This window comes from Penicillium solitum (genome assembly GCF_028829755.1).
Source record: "Penicillium solitum strain IBT 25940 chromosome Unknown utg000008l_segment0_segment0, whole genome shotgun sequence".
NCBI lineage: Eukaryota > Fungi > Ascomycota > Eurotiomycetes > Eurotiales > Aspergillaceae > Penicillium > Penicillium solitum.
In genome coordinates, this window is record NW_027072127.1 from 772,088 (window position 1) to 786,972 (window position 14,885).

Here is a 14,885-nt window from a genome sequence, read left to right on the forward strand (position 1 = left end):
CACAAGCACAACAGTCAACTGTCCGACATTGAAATGCGCTCAACAGGCTCCATTCGAATTCATGCATGTCATACCTGGAGCGTCAATCCACTCCACTGTCTCCATGCTTATTGGCATCCCGATATCCATACAATAAATGTCCAATATAGCAACATCGAGTGGGTCTTTTTGTTCGCATTGACACAAAGGAAGAAAAAAAAAAACATTCCACATCGCCACAATGCACAGCCAGGGTCGATCTTCGAACGTACCACTTATCTATTCCGTATTTCCGAATGCTATTGATATTATTTCCATAAAAAACACTGTACGGAGTATATAAACAAAGAAATGTATTCGCGGCTACTCCGTATGCCACTAAGCAGCGCAGCCCTGGAGGATCATTGAACGGACTGGTCCATTCGTCGCACCCGACTCGGCCCCAGGCTGATTTGCGGCGCCGAAAGGCTACATGGGATATGTACAAGGTCACGTCATATACAAAGGGCCGCATATGTATGGAGTATGTATGGAGTACGGAGTATTTAATGGCGCATTGGCGATCTGGCACGGTCCATCCTGCGCAGTGGCTTTGCATAGGTGCAGGTTATCCCTGCTAACGCCTTGTACATTTTGTATTGTGAATAGGCGAGGATAGCGAGTTACGTATCGGGGTAATTCCGTGGAAGTAGTGTTGATATGTTATATTTCAAGTATTTTCCGATACACCTGCTCTGCTGATGCTTTGTATTGCAGATTGCCCCTCCCCCTCCAAAAGTAGCGGAATTGTTTGGATCTAATTCCGCTGTTGAATGTGAAGGAGTATCTAGCCCTGAATATATATCAATCTCATTGACTTGGAGGTGTGGGCGCAATCGTAGAGAAATGTTGCGAAAAATGTGTCTATTTACTATGCCAGATATAAAGACAAAATCTTTTTGTTCACCCACCCTAACCATCTGAAGGAAAGGGTCTAACTCCAAGCATAATGATATTGAGGAGCAAAAAATCCACATAATTCGAATGGTATATGAGCAAGACATGGCACATGAAATTCCCGAGTTAGTCGGAGCGTAGATACATTTTCTTCGTTTAGACACTGATCGTCTTGAAAACACTATAAAACGGACCTGGTTAGCTTGGTTCATATCTCATCATCAAGAATATAACATACCTGAATCCATTGCTACCGGTCGCCATGAGCGTACCGGGCATCTGTGCCTGCCAGTGGAGCTCCTTAACAGACTCCATGTAGTGCACGAAGAGAAGTTGGGAAGGAATGTCCGCCATGTTGGCCTGGCGGCTTTCTTCGTCGTCCAACTCGACAGCAAGATCCCAAAGTGTGACAGTGTTGTCTGCGGAGCCAACAGCCACCACACTGTCGTCTGAGGGGTGCCATTCGATAGTGGTGATGGGCTCCTTGTGGAAGTCGAACGATGCAACGGGGGTAGAGGTGATCTGAGCGGAAGGTGCCGCGGCATTGGGCTTCCAGTGACGCAAATCCCAGACCGCCCACTGTCCATCGTCGGCACCAGTGGCCAAAAGGTGGGCTGTCTGGTTAGACCAGCTCATAACGTTCACGTCGGTGTTGGAGACCTGGACGTCGACGGCGGGCTTGCGCGACTTGGATCGCACATCCCAAACCTTAACGCTACCGTCACTGCTGGCGGACGCAAATACATTGCGCTCGTTGGGGGACCACTGCAGTTCCTCAATCGAGGAAGCGTGGCCTGTGAAGGGCCGGGTGTCGGTAACCCAGCCACCACCTTCAGTGCGAGTGGTGGCATAGATCAATCCGTTATTGTCACCGGTCAACAGCTTTCCAAGAGGCTGGAGCGGAGACCAGTCCAATGCATATCCTTCGGTCTTGTGCATGCGCAGGGTGGAAAGAGGCTTAGATGCCGAAGGGGGAAGAATAGTGCCGGGAACATCGAAACTGGAAAGGTGGGCGGTAACATCGTGAATGACGACTTGCGAGTTCTCGAGCCAAGTCGCGGTAAGGGTTTGCGGGGGCTTGGAGTAGTCACCGGACTGGGAGGGGGTTTGGTGGGTACGGATGCGGTTTGTCGTTGAGCCAAGCGGGATCGACTTGTGCTCGAGAATGGGTTCACCCATGTCGTCGTCGTCCGAATCACTGTCTGAATCCTCACCCTCCTTCTCCATCTTGCTCAGACCGCTCATCTTGAGCACCATGAGTTCATTGTCCTTGGATTTGGAGCCTTCGGCTTGTGTACCAGTAACAGCATAGACAGTAGCGGGGTAGGTCTTGCGGTTATCACCGAGCGAATCGCGCACAATATCGAAGGAAAGGCATGGCCATGGTGTGCTGAGTGTGTGAAGCATATCGTAGGTGGAGGGATCGGGGGATAGTGTCTCTCCGGGAGCCAATTTTGTTCGTCCAGGAATGAAAGTCTCCTTGTCGACATCCATAGCTTCTATAAGATTTAAACATGGTCAGTTCAGTTGAACAGATTTAGAGATTCAGGTAAATAGAGCGCACCCTTCTCTTCTTCTTCGCGCTCAGCATCTGGGCGACCATCCACTCCGGCCTCTAGGATCTCATCTTCACTCTCGAATTCATCCTCGAACTCGTCTTCGAACTCCCCCGCTTCGTCCATTGGGGCATCTGCAATTGGCCGCTCACCAGCCTTGAGGGCGGCGGTATTCTCATCCACATCAGCACTTCTCTTGGACATCTTGAAATCCGTAGAAAAGTGATAATTATAAGAGTGACGAGACCGAAGAGGGGGATGTGCGATAAGAACTTTTTTTTTCCCGTAAATTTTGGCAACAGCGTGGGAGTGACGCTAAACCTATCGTGGTTTAGCGTCAGATCACAGTTGCCCGCCCTCGAGCTGAAGGTACCGGAGAAGCCCTGACGTTCTTATTTGATGTGCCTGGGCCCTGCTGTTTAGGAATTACTTACTTGGACATTCATTTCCAGCCTGGTTCCTGCATTTGTTTGTTTCGCTTAGGAGTTTCGTCGAAACCCTCCCCCCCAATTCGCTCTGTTTACTCAGGGACAACCCTTGTCCGCTTGAACTCCCGAGAATAAACACTGCTCCCGACTTCTTCAATTTCCTTAAAACAATCCCTGGAGTTAACACATATGCAATCTCGCTAGATTGTGCTGAAATCTCAGCCCTTTGTGATATTGGTTAGTCACCTCCTGAAATCCTTCATCCCCCACGTATATGCTGACAATCGAGACTTGTGTGACAGATTGCATCTCTGACTTCTACACCAATACCGATCGTGAAACGTCATGGAGTTCCATAGGCCTAATTGGGAGCCTCCGGTTGCCCCTGAGGTGGAAGCGCCCGCTGTTCCTGTCGTTGCGGAATCTGAGAAGATTGCCCCAGAGAATCAGACGGAACAGGCGCAGGAGCAAGCACACGAACAGGGACAGGAGATTCCGCCCGAGCAGCCTCTGGAGCAGCCTCTGGAGCAACCTTTGGAACAATCGGCACCTGTCATGGTCAATATCGAAGAGCCGGCTTCCGACCACACAATCAGCCGCGCCGCCATCAACACTGGTTATAACAGTGACTCGAAGGCGCATTACCACTCCCGATCGACCGACTTTCATCAATCTGCTCCTGAATATGCCGCCCAAGATACCGATCAGTCCCGGCAGAACTCATCTCCATTGCTCAACCACCACCCCCTCCCTGTTCCCAACTCCAGGCCCGGATCTGGACTCTCCAGTGGCCCGGAACGCGCCCCGGGTGTTTCCCAGTTGCAGCAACAGGACGCCAGTCAGCGCCAAGCCTCCCAGGCTAATAAGAACAGCGTGGTGATTAAAGTTGGTATGGTAGGCGATGCACAGATCGGAAAGACGAGTCTGATGGTCAAGTACGTTGAGGGCAGCTGGGATGAGGATTACATCCAGACATTGGGTAAGTTGAGATTTCGTTCGCTCGGTAGCTCTGTTCTTTCTAACTGAGGACTTGCCTAGGTGTCAACTTTATGGAAAAGACAATCTCGATTCGCAACACTGAAATCACCTTCTCGATTTGGGATCTTGGTGGCCAGCGCGAGTTTGTTAATATGCTACCACTTGTCTGTAATGACGCCGTTGCAATTCTTTTCATGTTCGATCTTACTCGCAAGAGTACATTGAACTCAATTAAGGAGTGGTATCGCCAGGGACGTGGCTTCAATAAGACGGCCATTCCCTTCCTGGTGGGCACAAAATATGATCACTTTGTGAACTTCCCCCGTGAGGATCAGGAGGAGATCTCTATTCAGGTATTTGGTGATTCTCGTCTATACCGCCACAGCAACTAACATCTTTACAGGCCAAGCGATTTGCTAAGGCGATGAAGGCTAGTCTGATATTCAGCAGCACCAGCCACAGCATTAATGTGCAAAAGGTACGTTGCAATCGTTCATACCCTATTGCTCGGTATATTTCACTGTATGATGAGACACGTGCTGACCCACTGCAGATCTTCAAGATCGTTCTAGCCAAGGCATTCGATCTGAAGTGTACAATTCCGGAGATTGAGAATGTTGGCGAGCCCCTGCTCCTCTACAAGAATGTCTAAGAATTGCCCGTTTGCCCTGACGATGATGTACATTGGGACGAAGTGACGCTGCTGATGATCGACGCTGGCCCTCTACCCTCACTGCTTTACCACTTTGTGAATTTCCCTTTTCTTTTCTCCAACGATGTACTTGACCTTTCTTATGTCTGTATCACAGCCTCGGGCTCTTCTGGACAGCTTGCATGCTATCAGTCGGAGATCTCGAGGCTTGTTATTTTTTAACTGCTACTCTTCTCCTTGTCATTTTCTTTGCTTTATCTTGTTCCTTCATTCATCTTTGAATGTACCTAGTGTTCCTTTTTTTTTGTTCCAGATGAGGGCTTCACCGGCTTTAAGGCGTTTGGGAGTCCCGAACCGTGATATTCTGGAAATACATTCAAACCTCTTCTGTTTACAATGCCTCAAGGGCTTTACTGTGTATATTGTAGATATATGTTGTGTTGTACCTGCTCTGCAGTCCGTACAAAGTTCCAAATATAGATCTGGACCCATGGGTACTCCGTACATGGCGCCAGGGCTGACCCCTCTTTAGTTGAGCCTCCTATTGTTGTTGTTGTTGTTGCTGTTGTTTATTTATTTCTTCTATACTGATCTTGCCCTGTATTTCTCAATATTTAGGTAGCTGAAATGAATTATCAGCAATAATCACTTTTGCGATAATTATCCTGAGCGTTTCAAAGTGCCCAACAAGGCTACGTTCGCCCCCGCCAAGCCAAGGACGACGTACCTAAGCTCGAGCTGTCTAATTCTTGTAGACACGTCTCGACTTTCCCCTCAACATAGGCTCAGGCATTATGGCCGAAGATCCTCAGTTGAATTCTATCCAGCAGCGGATCGCCGCCCTCAACCAGTCGCAACTGGCCCGCCCACCGGGAGGCCCTGGACCATCATTCCGCCCAACCCCCGAACGGAGCGCGTCAGCCAACAACCCTCCCTCATACGATGCAGTCGGCTCTGTGGTGGATCGAGCATCTGTCGGAAATGAACCCGCAGATGAGAGAACCCAGAGGCCGGTCCTGCGGCCGCCTCCAATGGAAACTCTCCGGCCTGAAGTGAAACCAAAGCCAAAAGCCCCTCCGCCATTGCCCACGCGAAGATCGGATCGCTTGCCTCCCCCCACACCAGCTCGTCCTGCGCTACCACCGCGCCGACCCACGGACCAAAAGCGCCGGCCCTCCCTTGAGTCGGTCACTTCCGATGTGTCATACTCGACAACGTCAACAGCTACAACTGCGGGACGAGGCGCATCGACAACCTCGTTAAACTCCACTGGGAACAATCGCATCAAGGCGCCTGCATGGGGCGAGGCGGAACTACCTAAACTGCCTCCCCGTCGACCGAAGGAACAAGCTAGTTTGGAACCGCCCCCGCGGCCTACGATTAGTAGTAAGAGGAGCTTTGGAAGCCTGTCTGCCCGATTGACCGCCAAACTACCGGGTTCCAAGCCGCCTGTTCCCTCTCCTCCAAGTCGGCCTGAACGGCCGAGTCAACCTCCTCGTCCTACGCAGCCTCCACGGCCTACCTCGTCTCCAAATCCTAGCCAGCCACCCCCACGTTATGAAGAGGAACCCCCAGTGCCTCGACTGCCGCCACGCCGCCCATCCGGAGTACATGCAGACACAAATGGAACCGGTGATGACTTGAGCATCAATCTACCGATCCGGAAGACATTACCTCCTCCGCCAACGGCTGCGCAAATCAAGGATGCTAGACAGTTCGGGTTTGGTAATACCAGTTCACCCAAACCCAGCGGAACTGGCCCCAATGGAACACCACCACCTATTCCACATGGCTCCCGTCCGGATCTATCCAAAATTCTGGCTACAAAGCCACGTCTCAATGGGTCAGCTGTGTCTCCAACCCCTCCGCCCCCCACATCAGACACCGAATGCTTGGTATGTCGGGACTTCTCTGGCCCTGATAGCCATGCAGCCCGGTATCCTCGTGAATCACTTCCCACGCAGGATATGAAGTGGCTGGCCAATGAGTTGACAGCACCGTTCCCATCCATGACAGATAAGGCACGCGCGATATTCACCTGGTTGCATCATAACATCTTCTACGATACCTATGCCTTCTTTAACAACTGTGTGAAGCCCTCCACACCAGCCGGTACTTTGGCATCTGGAATGGCAGTCTGCGAAGGTTACGCAGGACTATTTGCAGCATTAGCCACCCACGCCGATCTAGAGGCAATAGTAGTCGGCGGCCACGGCAAAGGCTTCGGACACGAAGCTCTTGCCCCAGGGGTCCCGGTACCCCCATACGCAGGCAACCACGCCTGGAACGCCGTCAAAATTGACGGAGGCCGATGGAAACTAATCGACTCTTGCTGGGGCGCAGGAGCAATAGAAGGCGCCGGTCAGCCATACAAGCAACGATTCGAACCAGCGATGTTCTCAATCCCGAACGAAGAGTTCGGCCTAAAGCACTTCCCCGAAAACAAACGCCACTTCTTCCGCGAGGACGGCCGTCCCGATCTAACCTGGGAAGAGTACATCCTCACAGACCCAGAACGGCCAAACGGCGTCGAAGGCCTAAAGGTCTACAGCGATGCCGACACGCGCACCATCGGCCGCAAGACCTTCCACCCACAGGGCCTGCACATCTCCATCAGCACGCCGGGCGCAATGCGCTTCCAGTTTGGTCTCCTCTGTCCTCACTGGACTCTCGCTCGCCACAGCCACATACCACATGCGGGCTTGTTCCTGCTTATGATCCATGGTGTGGATGGACGCGAGGACGACAGACTACCTTTCACGCATGTATCAGGCTCCGGACCCGCGGGCGGTGGCGAGTTCTGGTATGTCGATGTCCCCAGCGCGCGTATGCTCGGTGCGCCGGGTCAGAAGCTGCAGTTGGCGGTGTTGACTAGCTTTGGGGATCGGAAAGATGCTAGTGCCGTTACGGCGCAGGAGTTCCAGGAGAAAGTTGGCCGGGTTGGTATGGCTTGGGCTTATGTTGCTGAGTGGGAGCTGGTTAGGTAGTTTTCTTGTCCATGGCGGGTGCTCTAATATTAATATAATGTTTGTCTTTTGATTTGTTGACCCTGGTTCCCAGGGTGTGCATATATGCAGGCGTATCTTGCCAGTTAAATATACCATTCGGTGACTCTTTACTCACTATCAGTACATGTGTGCTTTTTTTTTTGATATTTTTGCAAGTATAGCGTGTACATTGTATGTTGCTTGATATAGTTGTCACAATAAGAAGCACCACTGGTTACACAGCAGAAACAAAGCAACCAGGAGAACAGCTGGTGTCCAACAAATCAAAGCACTGTCACCGTAGGCTTATGAAAATGCATAGTTACCTAGGTACACCTCTGCCTAGAATGGGGATCACCCGTCGTACTAGTCATCATGTAGGCCATTGCCTTGGTGAGATGAGGATGTCACTATTGTATAGCACCTAATATAATCAATCGCAACAATACCTAAATACATATATAGGTATGATGATTATCTTTATACTGTTTGTTGGTTGTGAAATAATACCTAAGATATATAAGGGGATGTAGGGAATAACCTTTGAACAGTGACTGGCTTACATCAAAAATAAAAATATGTATTGTACATCTATACCTCATGTCAATTTAATAAAGAAAGGCAAAGAAAGTGGAATAATTAATTACTGTGAGAGTGACGCTGAAAGGCGAAGCAGCTCTACAGCAAACATAGGCTGGTAAATTGCTTAATAGCACTTAGACGCACACCCATGGACTTTAAATCCCCAAACTCCCAACTTCAACATCCACAAGTCATTCGGATGTCTGATCAACAACAATGCCTTCCTTGATGGATCTCCCCCTGGAGCATCTTCAAAGAGGTAATCAGTGGCCATCGCATCCCACCAATATGTCCATCCAAATTGAACATGGTACATCTTCTGGACATGGAATACAGAGCCAATCTCAGTCGTTTACGACCATATTACGAGCAGCGTGATGCACATAGCCCATCGAACAGTCTCCCCCTCCTCCTGACAAGTCGTCAAGTCTCAACTGAAACTCAATGGATACTAAATCGAACGAACAACAACTACGTCCTTGATATCTCAGTTCTGAATGATCTGGATCTGTTTGCAATCTGGGTCTCAGTCCCACAGCTTACAACCCGTCTATCTACGCTTCACGTGGATATACGCCTTTTCGGACACATGATCACCAGCAAAGAGGGGCGTAATCAAATAGGCTGTGGTGGTAGACACGGATTCCATTGGTCTTTCTACGCCATACTAGAACGATTCCTCCGGTATGGATCAGTGGGCGCGAAGAAAGAACGCACAAACGAGTGGGGACACGTCTGCCCCTACGGTAACCGTAAAATCTGTGTTGAAAATCTCATCCTCGACTTTCACTCCGCCGAGACGGTGCTACCATATCCTCCCGATAACCTGGGGTACAGAGCGTGGGCGGATAAACATGGAGGCGGAGGCAAGCCGATCAATGAACAGGAAGAGGAAGACGAGTCTTTGGCGTACAAAACACGTCCAGAGTGGCTATTGTACTATTTGCAAGATTGGTTGGAATTTATCACCGACATGAGCTACAATGAGGCAGAATATGGGGGAGCTATCTACAAGAGGATCGGTACCATCTCCATGCTGGTGGATGGAAGGCTGAAGACTACCATTGATCTTGCGGGGATATTGGCCAGGTTGACAAGGCCCGCCGATACAATGGGGCATCTGCAGTCAGAAATTCGGTTGTCTGAGTTTTGGGAGTGGAAGAAAACGACGCTCCTAAGAAGGGAAGCTCTTGGATTTCCTGTTGTGTGGCCACAGGACATGGGGAGGGTGTGATTGATTCTGGTTTAGGTAGATGAAGAGTACTTGGTGTTTTCTGACGTCTATGGGGATACTTGAATGATGATACAAATGTGATATTATTTCAACCGGTCATGATATAAATGAAAGCATACTACCTATGTAGTCTTCCAAGGTCGGCAACAACATCACAAGTTGGTCGACAAAGGGAGGAAGGAGCGACCTGGCTTGTACTAGAAGAGTCCACTAACACTGTTCCTTGTCGTATTCTTGTAACGCAGGTCTATTTAAGCAATTCAACTCGTCGCTTTCTCCCCGAAGAATCATCCCCCCCCCCCCCCACCCCCTCCTCATCAATCGACATGTCTGCCTCGATCCATTCCGTGAACCACAGTAGGAAATATTTCATTTCCCCTGCCTTGAGGGACGATATCCCCATATGCACCGGCCACATATAGGGGACTAAACCGTCCCTCCCCTCGAAGTTCTTCTCACACAATTCCCGCCCACCTACGATAACCAACGGGCACAATATATAAACGCCCTCCAACCATCATTCGACAACCCATTAGCCATGTGTGTGAAAGGATGACAAGGTTGATAACATATGGACTATATCGGTAAGTACTACATGCACCTGTCTGCATCAGACGGAAGATGGCCCTTTTCAATCAGATGACTGACTTCTCTCTTTTGCTCTGATAGAAGTGGTACATATCTGTGTGCAAGGGCAACCGAGAAAAAGGCTGTACTTTCTCCCGCTAGACGCAAGATCGCTTGGTCAGAACGATCGTGCAATCTTATTCCCCTTTGGAGCTCTGCCGTTTAGTGTGTATGGTCCACTGGAGCTGCTTCCGATGGTCTCTCGACCTTCCTTGTTCCAGCTGGAGGACTTAACCTGGCAGAGTTGAACCGTTTTCGGATTTAATGGCGAAATCTCGATCTAAGGCGACCCACGTTATACGGGCGAGTACGCCCTCATCCGCGACCTTCAGCTTAGCATCATTTATCAGCACGAGGTCCAAACCCTGATTCCGTCAGGCGGAAGCTCTGCATATACAACAACGAGCGCAATATGAGGTATCTCAATAAAAGATATATTGTATCGGTGTTTTTATCTGTGTTGTAGGGCTGAAATGGGAGGTACCCCGGATTTTAGGTGTGCCAAGCACAGTCCCCTGTGTGGATCATTATATTTGCAATTTGGCGACAAGGCTGAAAGAGGGGAATTCTAATTAGCTTGCCTCATTGGGAAAATAGCATAACCCAGATTTGCAACACCCATGGATGTTTACCCTATGGAGCTTTGCTGAAAAGTGACGGTTATCTAGCCCCCTTGGAAGCGAACCTTGGAGGTAGCCCCTATTTTACAATCAAGGAGGAAAGTTGCTCTTAGGTCAGATAGAACGGAAACGCCTTCAACATGTACACGGGGGGCCTAATCTGGCCAATCTCGGCTTTCCTTTTCCGTTCTAGTGCTCACTGGCAATCTCCACCACCCAATAATAATTACATTTCAGTCAGCAATTTTTAACCTGTTTAGGCCCCCGCCCAATATGTTTTCCGAAGAAAAAATTGGATGGTTATGAGACTGTGTCATTTGAGAAAAAGTCGAGAATACTACATTACATACGTTATGTATGTATGTAGTTTAAAGTGGTGGTGTCATAGATAGATGAGATATGATAAAATGTTTGCTTACTTTGGTTTGTTTGTTTTGTTTGTCTAGGGTCCAGTGCTTTGCTGATTGGCCCGGATCATCCACCGGTGGAGTCACTACTTTTCCAAGGTTACCTCTTCAGGGTGATCCCGCACGTGGACACTTTCCTTAAAGAGCGAACAGCCCGTTAAGGCATGAACCCGTAAGATTGTCCACGGGTGTCTGCCCCGCCCTATGGACCCCTTATTTTTTTAATTTCCCAAGGTCATAATCTTTCTCTCCCTTATCAAGCTTCTGTCTTCAATTTTCCCCTTCCCTTCAGAGGGTGTTGTTGGCACCATGAAATCTTCATTGCATCGCCCGGGAGATCTCTCCCTCCGTGGGCAGCTGGAGGATTCAGCCCTCTTCGCCCTCAAAGTTGCCAGATCCCCTCAGCTCTACCTGGACGCTTCTCGCACATATTTCTTCTCCATCACTTTCATTTCTCTCATACTATCCAAATGCTTCCATCTCTGCGTCCATCTCACGTCGCTAGCCGTTCCATCCCTCCTCCCGTGGGGCCCTACCTTTTTCCTGGTGGATATCCTGCTTATTCTGGTCGCGTGCTACCTGACACGTTCGTTCGAATCGCGGATCGGTCAGAATGTAGCCGCCGTTGTAACTCTTGTATTCAGGTGAGCTGTCGTTTGGATTTATAGTACAGAAATGGTAAATCGCTAACCGTATCCTAGTCTATACATTTCGTCGATGACGTCCGCCAATATCTCCTTCTATGTCCATACAGGCGCGGAGATCCCCTGGAGGCAACCGGAAAGTTCTCATGAGGACAATCGCACTACCGCTACCCAGACTGTTCTGTCCATGTTGACTGTCGCTTTCTTCGTCGACATATTGATTATGGTCGGTGCGTACCTCGCTACACCATGTCTATTCCGAGCCACCGAGGCTTTCCTGGAGATTTGGGGTTCGCTTTTGCTCTCCCCTTTCCACCGATGTATTCGACGAAAAGCCTCGGCAGATCCAGAGACCTATCAGCAGATTGAAATCGAAGACTATGATGAGGGTAACAATGACAGCGACTCCGTGTCGCAATTGGATGTGCCTCAAAAGCAACCCGTGCAAAAGAAGAGCCGGTCATTGCTGAAGCGCGTTATCGCTATATCGTGCGGCGTGATCATAGTACTCCTCAGTTGCATTCGTCCACGCGGTGCGGATTACAGTTATCTCTCCAAGTCTTTGTCTCTCGCGCCGTTCGGCAGCCACGAATATTCGCCCGCTCACGAACGTCCCACGCCGGCGAGTGGAAGTACCGCTCCGGAAAGTGCCCCGGAAAGTGCACCATCAAGCGCTCCATCACGTACTCCAGCAAGTGCTCCAGCAAGCGCTCCGACAAGTGCCCCTCCATCGAATGTTCCATCAAGTGCTCCAGGAAGTGGCGCTAACGGAAATTTTACCTCGTTACCGGCTGATTTCCGCTGGCTCGAAGGCCACACCGCTCTGGACTCCTTTCCCACATTTGACTGGCTACCTTCGTACAATTCGTCAGATGGCTTCCCGGATTGGTCTCCCTTCCGTATCAATAAGCACGACAAGTCTGACTATGTGTATGAACACTATAACCCGTTGGAAGATCCTCTGCACACGCCAAACCTCCAGAACGATATTTTGGAGCCTATACGTGAACTTCTCCACGACGGAAGTGTGAAGATTAAGCATGTCATTCTCATCAAGCTTGAAAGCACTCGACAAGACGTGTGGCCTTTCCGCTCAAACTCTTACATCATGAAGCACATCAATGAGTCTTACCCGGACGGTATCCCTGATGAGGTCCAAGATAGGCTCACTAAGCTCACCCCTACTGCCGAGCGTTTAACCGGATTTGAGACCGGGTTCCGTAAGGACGGGGATGATTCTCCCAAGCCCTATGGTGGCCTCAGTGCGAGAAACGCTTATACGTCCGGGACCTACACACTGAAGAGTATTACTGGCACCGTGTGTGGAGTGAATCCTATGGCTGTCGAGGCCAACCTCGAATACCTACACGATATTTACCAGCCTTGCTTGCCGCACATACTCGAGGCATTGAACCAGCAGCCAAACATCAGTACTCAGGTAGAGACCAATAGTCAGACAGATGACTGGACTTCCTGGCCGTGGCACACTATGTGGATGCAGTCACACCCCGACGACTGGGATAAGCATTACATGCTTCATCCTGCTCTGGGTTACAAAGATATCATGGCAAAGAGAACAATCGATGCAGATGGTAAAAAATACATCCCAGAAGAGACAGAAGAGGAAGAGGAACATGGCCATGAGGATAAGTTACTGAAAAATTATCTCCGGGATGTCATCGACGATGCTAAGAAGAACAACACTCGCCTCTTCCTTAGCCATCTAACACATAATACACACACTCCGTATTATAAACCTGGTGATTATAAGGAGATGATGGGGGATTTGTCGAATGACCGGAACGAGAAGTTGAACCGATACCTAAACACTATGGCCTACCAGGATGAGTGGATATCCGATATCCTGGAGCTTCTTGATGATGCCGGTATTGCCGATGAGACCCTTCTTGTGATGACTGGTGACCAGTAAGTTATGCCTATATCTCACAGCCTCTCCGGCCTCTAACTTCATCCAGCGGTCTATCACTTCCAAATGACGGTGGAATAACTGCCTGGCATTCCTCTCACGTTGGCAATTTCCACGTGCCACTATTTTCTCGCATCCTAAGCTGCCCCAGCTGGAAGTTAATAATGCTGTCCTTTCCACCCAAATTCTCCCTACGATCCTCGACCTTCTTGTCGAAACATCCTCGATTGATGAGGACTCGACTAAAATCATCAAAGATCTGCTCCCAATGTACGAGGGCCAATCGATGATCCGCGAACTCATCCCCGAGCACAACGGCAAGCAAGAATGGCACTTCTCCACGATGAACCCTGGCGGAACGTGGTTCACTATGCGAGCGGCCGCACAGCCCTACCGCCTGGTCGTGCCTCTTAAGCCCGACGCTAAGTGGCGATTCACCGATGTCGTGGCCGATCCCTTCGAGCTCAATCCTCAGGAAGATCTCCAACTCTTGTTCCTGGTCGACGTTGTGCGAAAGGAGCATGGTCCTGAGGCCGTGAAATGGCTCAGCGAGGCGGCCCATGTCGCTAAGTGGTGGATTGGGGAGAACCACCGCCGCTGGAAATATGATCCTAAGAACCCGGAGAACAATTGAAGTCCTATCGGGCGGAAGTGGCGTCGTGCTCTCTGATAGCAACGCCTGTTGGGGTCGAAAGCCGTGTGTTTCACGGGTATAGGTCCTGGTGATGTTGATTAAGTCACGTTCGTGTACATAATGAGGTCCGGAGGGGTGTTTTGTATATTAATTGTCGGGGTGTTAATAGTGCCCGAGGTAGAACTATCTGTATTTTCCAAAAATGACTTTCGATCTTGCCAAATTATCTTCTATATGCAATCATCTCCATATAATTTTAACATACTTTGATGAGTCTCCAATGCAATGTTGCTGAAACACCTGAACTTCAAACGGGACCTCGGTTTCACAGGTGAATTAGCATGCGATATCACCAACTCACCTGGTTGTAGAAGTCATTCTACGCAAATTCAAGAGTTGTGATGGCAGTCAATAGCTAGGTCTGAAAACAAACAGCTCGAGTTGCGATGGGTGAATATGTGGTCGAGATGCAGAAAAGAGGGTTCACGTAGGGGAGTGGGGATGGAGGAAACGAACGAGCACGGGGTAATAGCAAAGGTTCCTAACACACTCCAAACTCTAGCTAATGAGGTTCCACCAAGGAATTGAGTCTATCCAATACTGGTGCTTTATGTCAAAGAAAGGATGAGGATTTTGTGGAATTCGATCGGCACACCAATGAGACAGATGCAAAGCCGCAAGCTTAATATAAAAT

General features: G+C 49.6%; 6 protein-coding genes across 6 annotated transcripts; 5 read left to right on the forward strand and 1 right to left on the reverse strand.

Moving 5' to 3' along the window:
* Positions 1 to 848: 848 nt before the first annotated feature.
* Positions 849 to 2,898, reverse strand: N7455_009557 (ribosome biosynthesis protein RRB1; the record flags this gene model as incomplete). The annotated part of the gene is made up of 4 exons (XM_065606234.1): positions 849 to 1,096; positions 1,154 to 2,414; positions 2,480 to 2,786; positions 2,845 to 2,898. Coding segments are annotated over 4 exons (1,647 nt in total), but the record flags the coding sequence as incomplete, so codon positions are not given.
* Positions 2,899 to 3,244: 346 nt separating this feature from the next.
* Positions 3,245 to 4,529, forward strand: N7455_009558 (Spg1/Tem1 GTP-binding protein; the record flags this gene model as incomplete). Its single annotated transcript, XM_040954699.2, has 4 exons — positions 3,245 to 3,878; positions 3,938 to 4,230; positions 4,281 to 4,355; positions 4,431 to 4,529. 4 exons carry the CDS (start codon positions 3,245 to 3,247, stop codon positions 4,527 to 4,529), a joined length of 1,101 nt encoding a protein of 366 aa, XP_040814988.2.
* Positions 4,530 to 5,323: 794 nt separating this feature from the next.
* N7455_009559 (uncharacterized protein) lies at positions 5,324 to 7,516 on the forward strand (the record flags this gene model as incomplete). The annotated part of the gene is made up of 1 exon (XM_040954596.2): positions 5,324 to 7,516. The coding sequence occupies one exon, from the start codon at positions 5,324 to 5,326 to the stop codon at positions 7,514 to 7,516; it is 2,193 nt and encodes a 730-aa protein (XP_040814852.2).
* An 889-nt stretch (positions 7,517 to 8,405) lies between these two features.
* Positions 8,406 to 9,332, forward strand: N7455_009560 (uncharacterized protein; the record flags this gene model as incomplete). The annotated part of the gene is made up of 1 exon (XM_065606235.1): positions 8,406 to 9,332. One exon carries the CDS (start codon positions 8,406 to 8,408, stop codon positions 9,330 to 9,332), a length of 927 nt encoding a protein of 308 aa, XP_065460198.1.
* Positions 9,333 to 9,903: 571 nt separating this feature from the next.
* N7455_009561 (uncharacterized protein) lies at positions 9,904 to 10,207 on the forward strand (the record flags this gene model as incomplete). The annotated part of the gene is made up of 2 exons (XM_065606236.1): positions 9,904 to 9,916; positions 10,002 to 10,207. 2 exons carry the CDS (start codon positions 9,904 to 9,906, stop codon positions 10,205 to 10,207), a joined length of 219 nt encoding a protein of 72 aa, XP_065460199.1.
* A 985-nt stretch (positions 10,208 to 11,192) lies between these two features.
* On the forward strand, positions 11,193 to 14,191 carry N7455_009562 (uncharacterized protein; the record flags this gene model as incomplete). The annotated part of the gene is made up of 4 exons (XM_065606237.1): positions 11,193 to 11,630; positions 11,688 to 13,556; positions 13,607 to 13,673; positions 13,700 to 14,191. Exons 1-4 carry the CDS (start codon positions 11,296 to 11,298, stop codon positions 14,189 to 14,191), a joined length of 2,763 nt encoding a protein of 920 aa, XP_065460200.1. The 5' UTR covers positions 11,193 to 11,295.
* Positions 14,192 to 14,885: the final 694 nt, after the last annotated feature.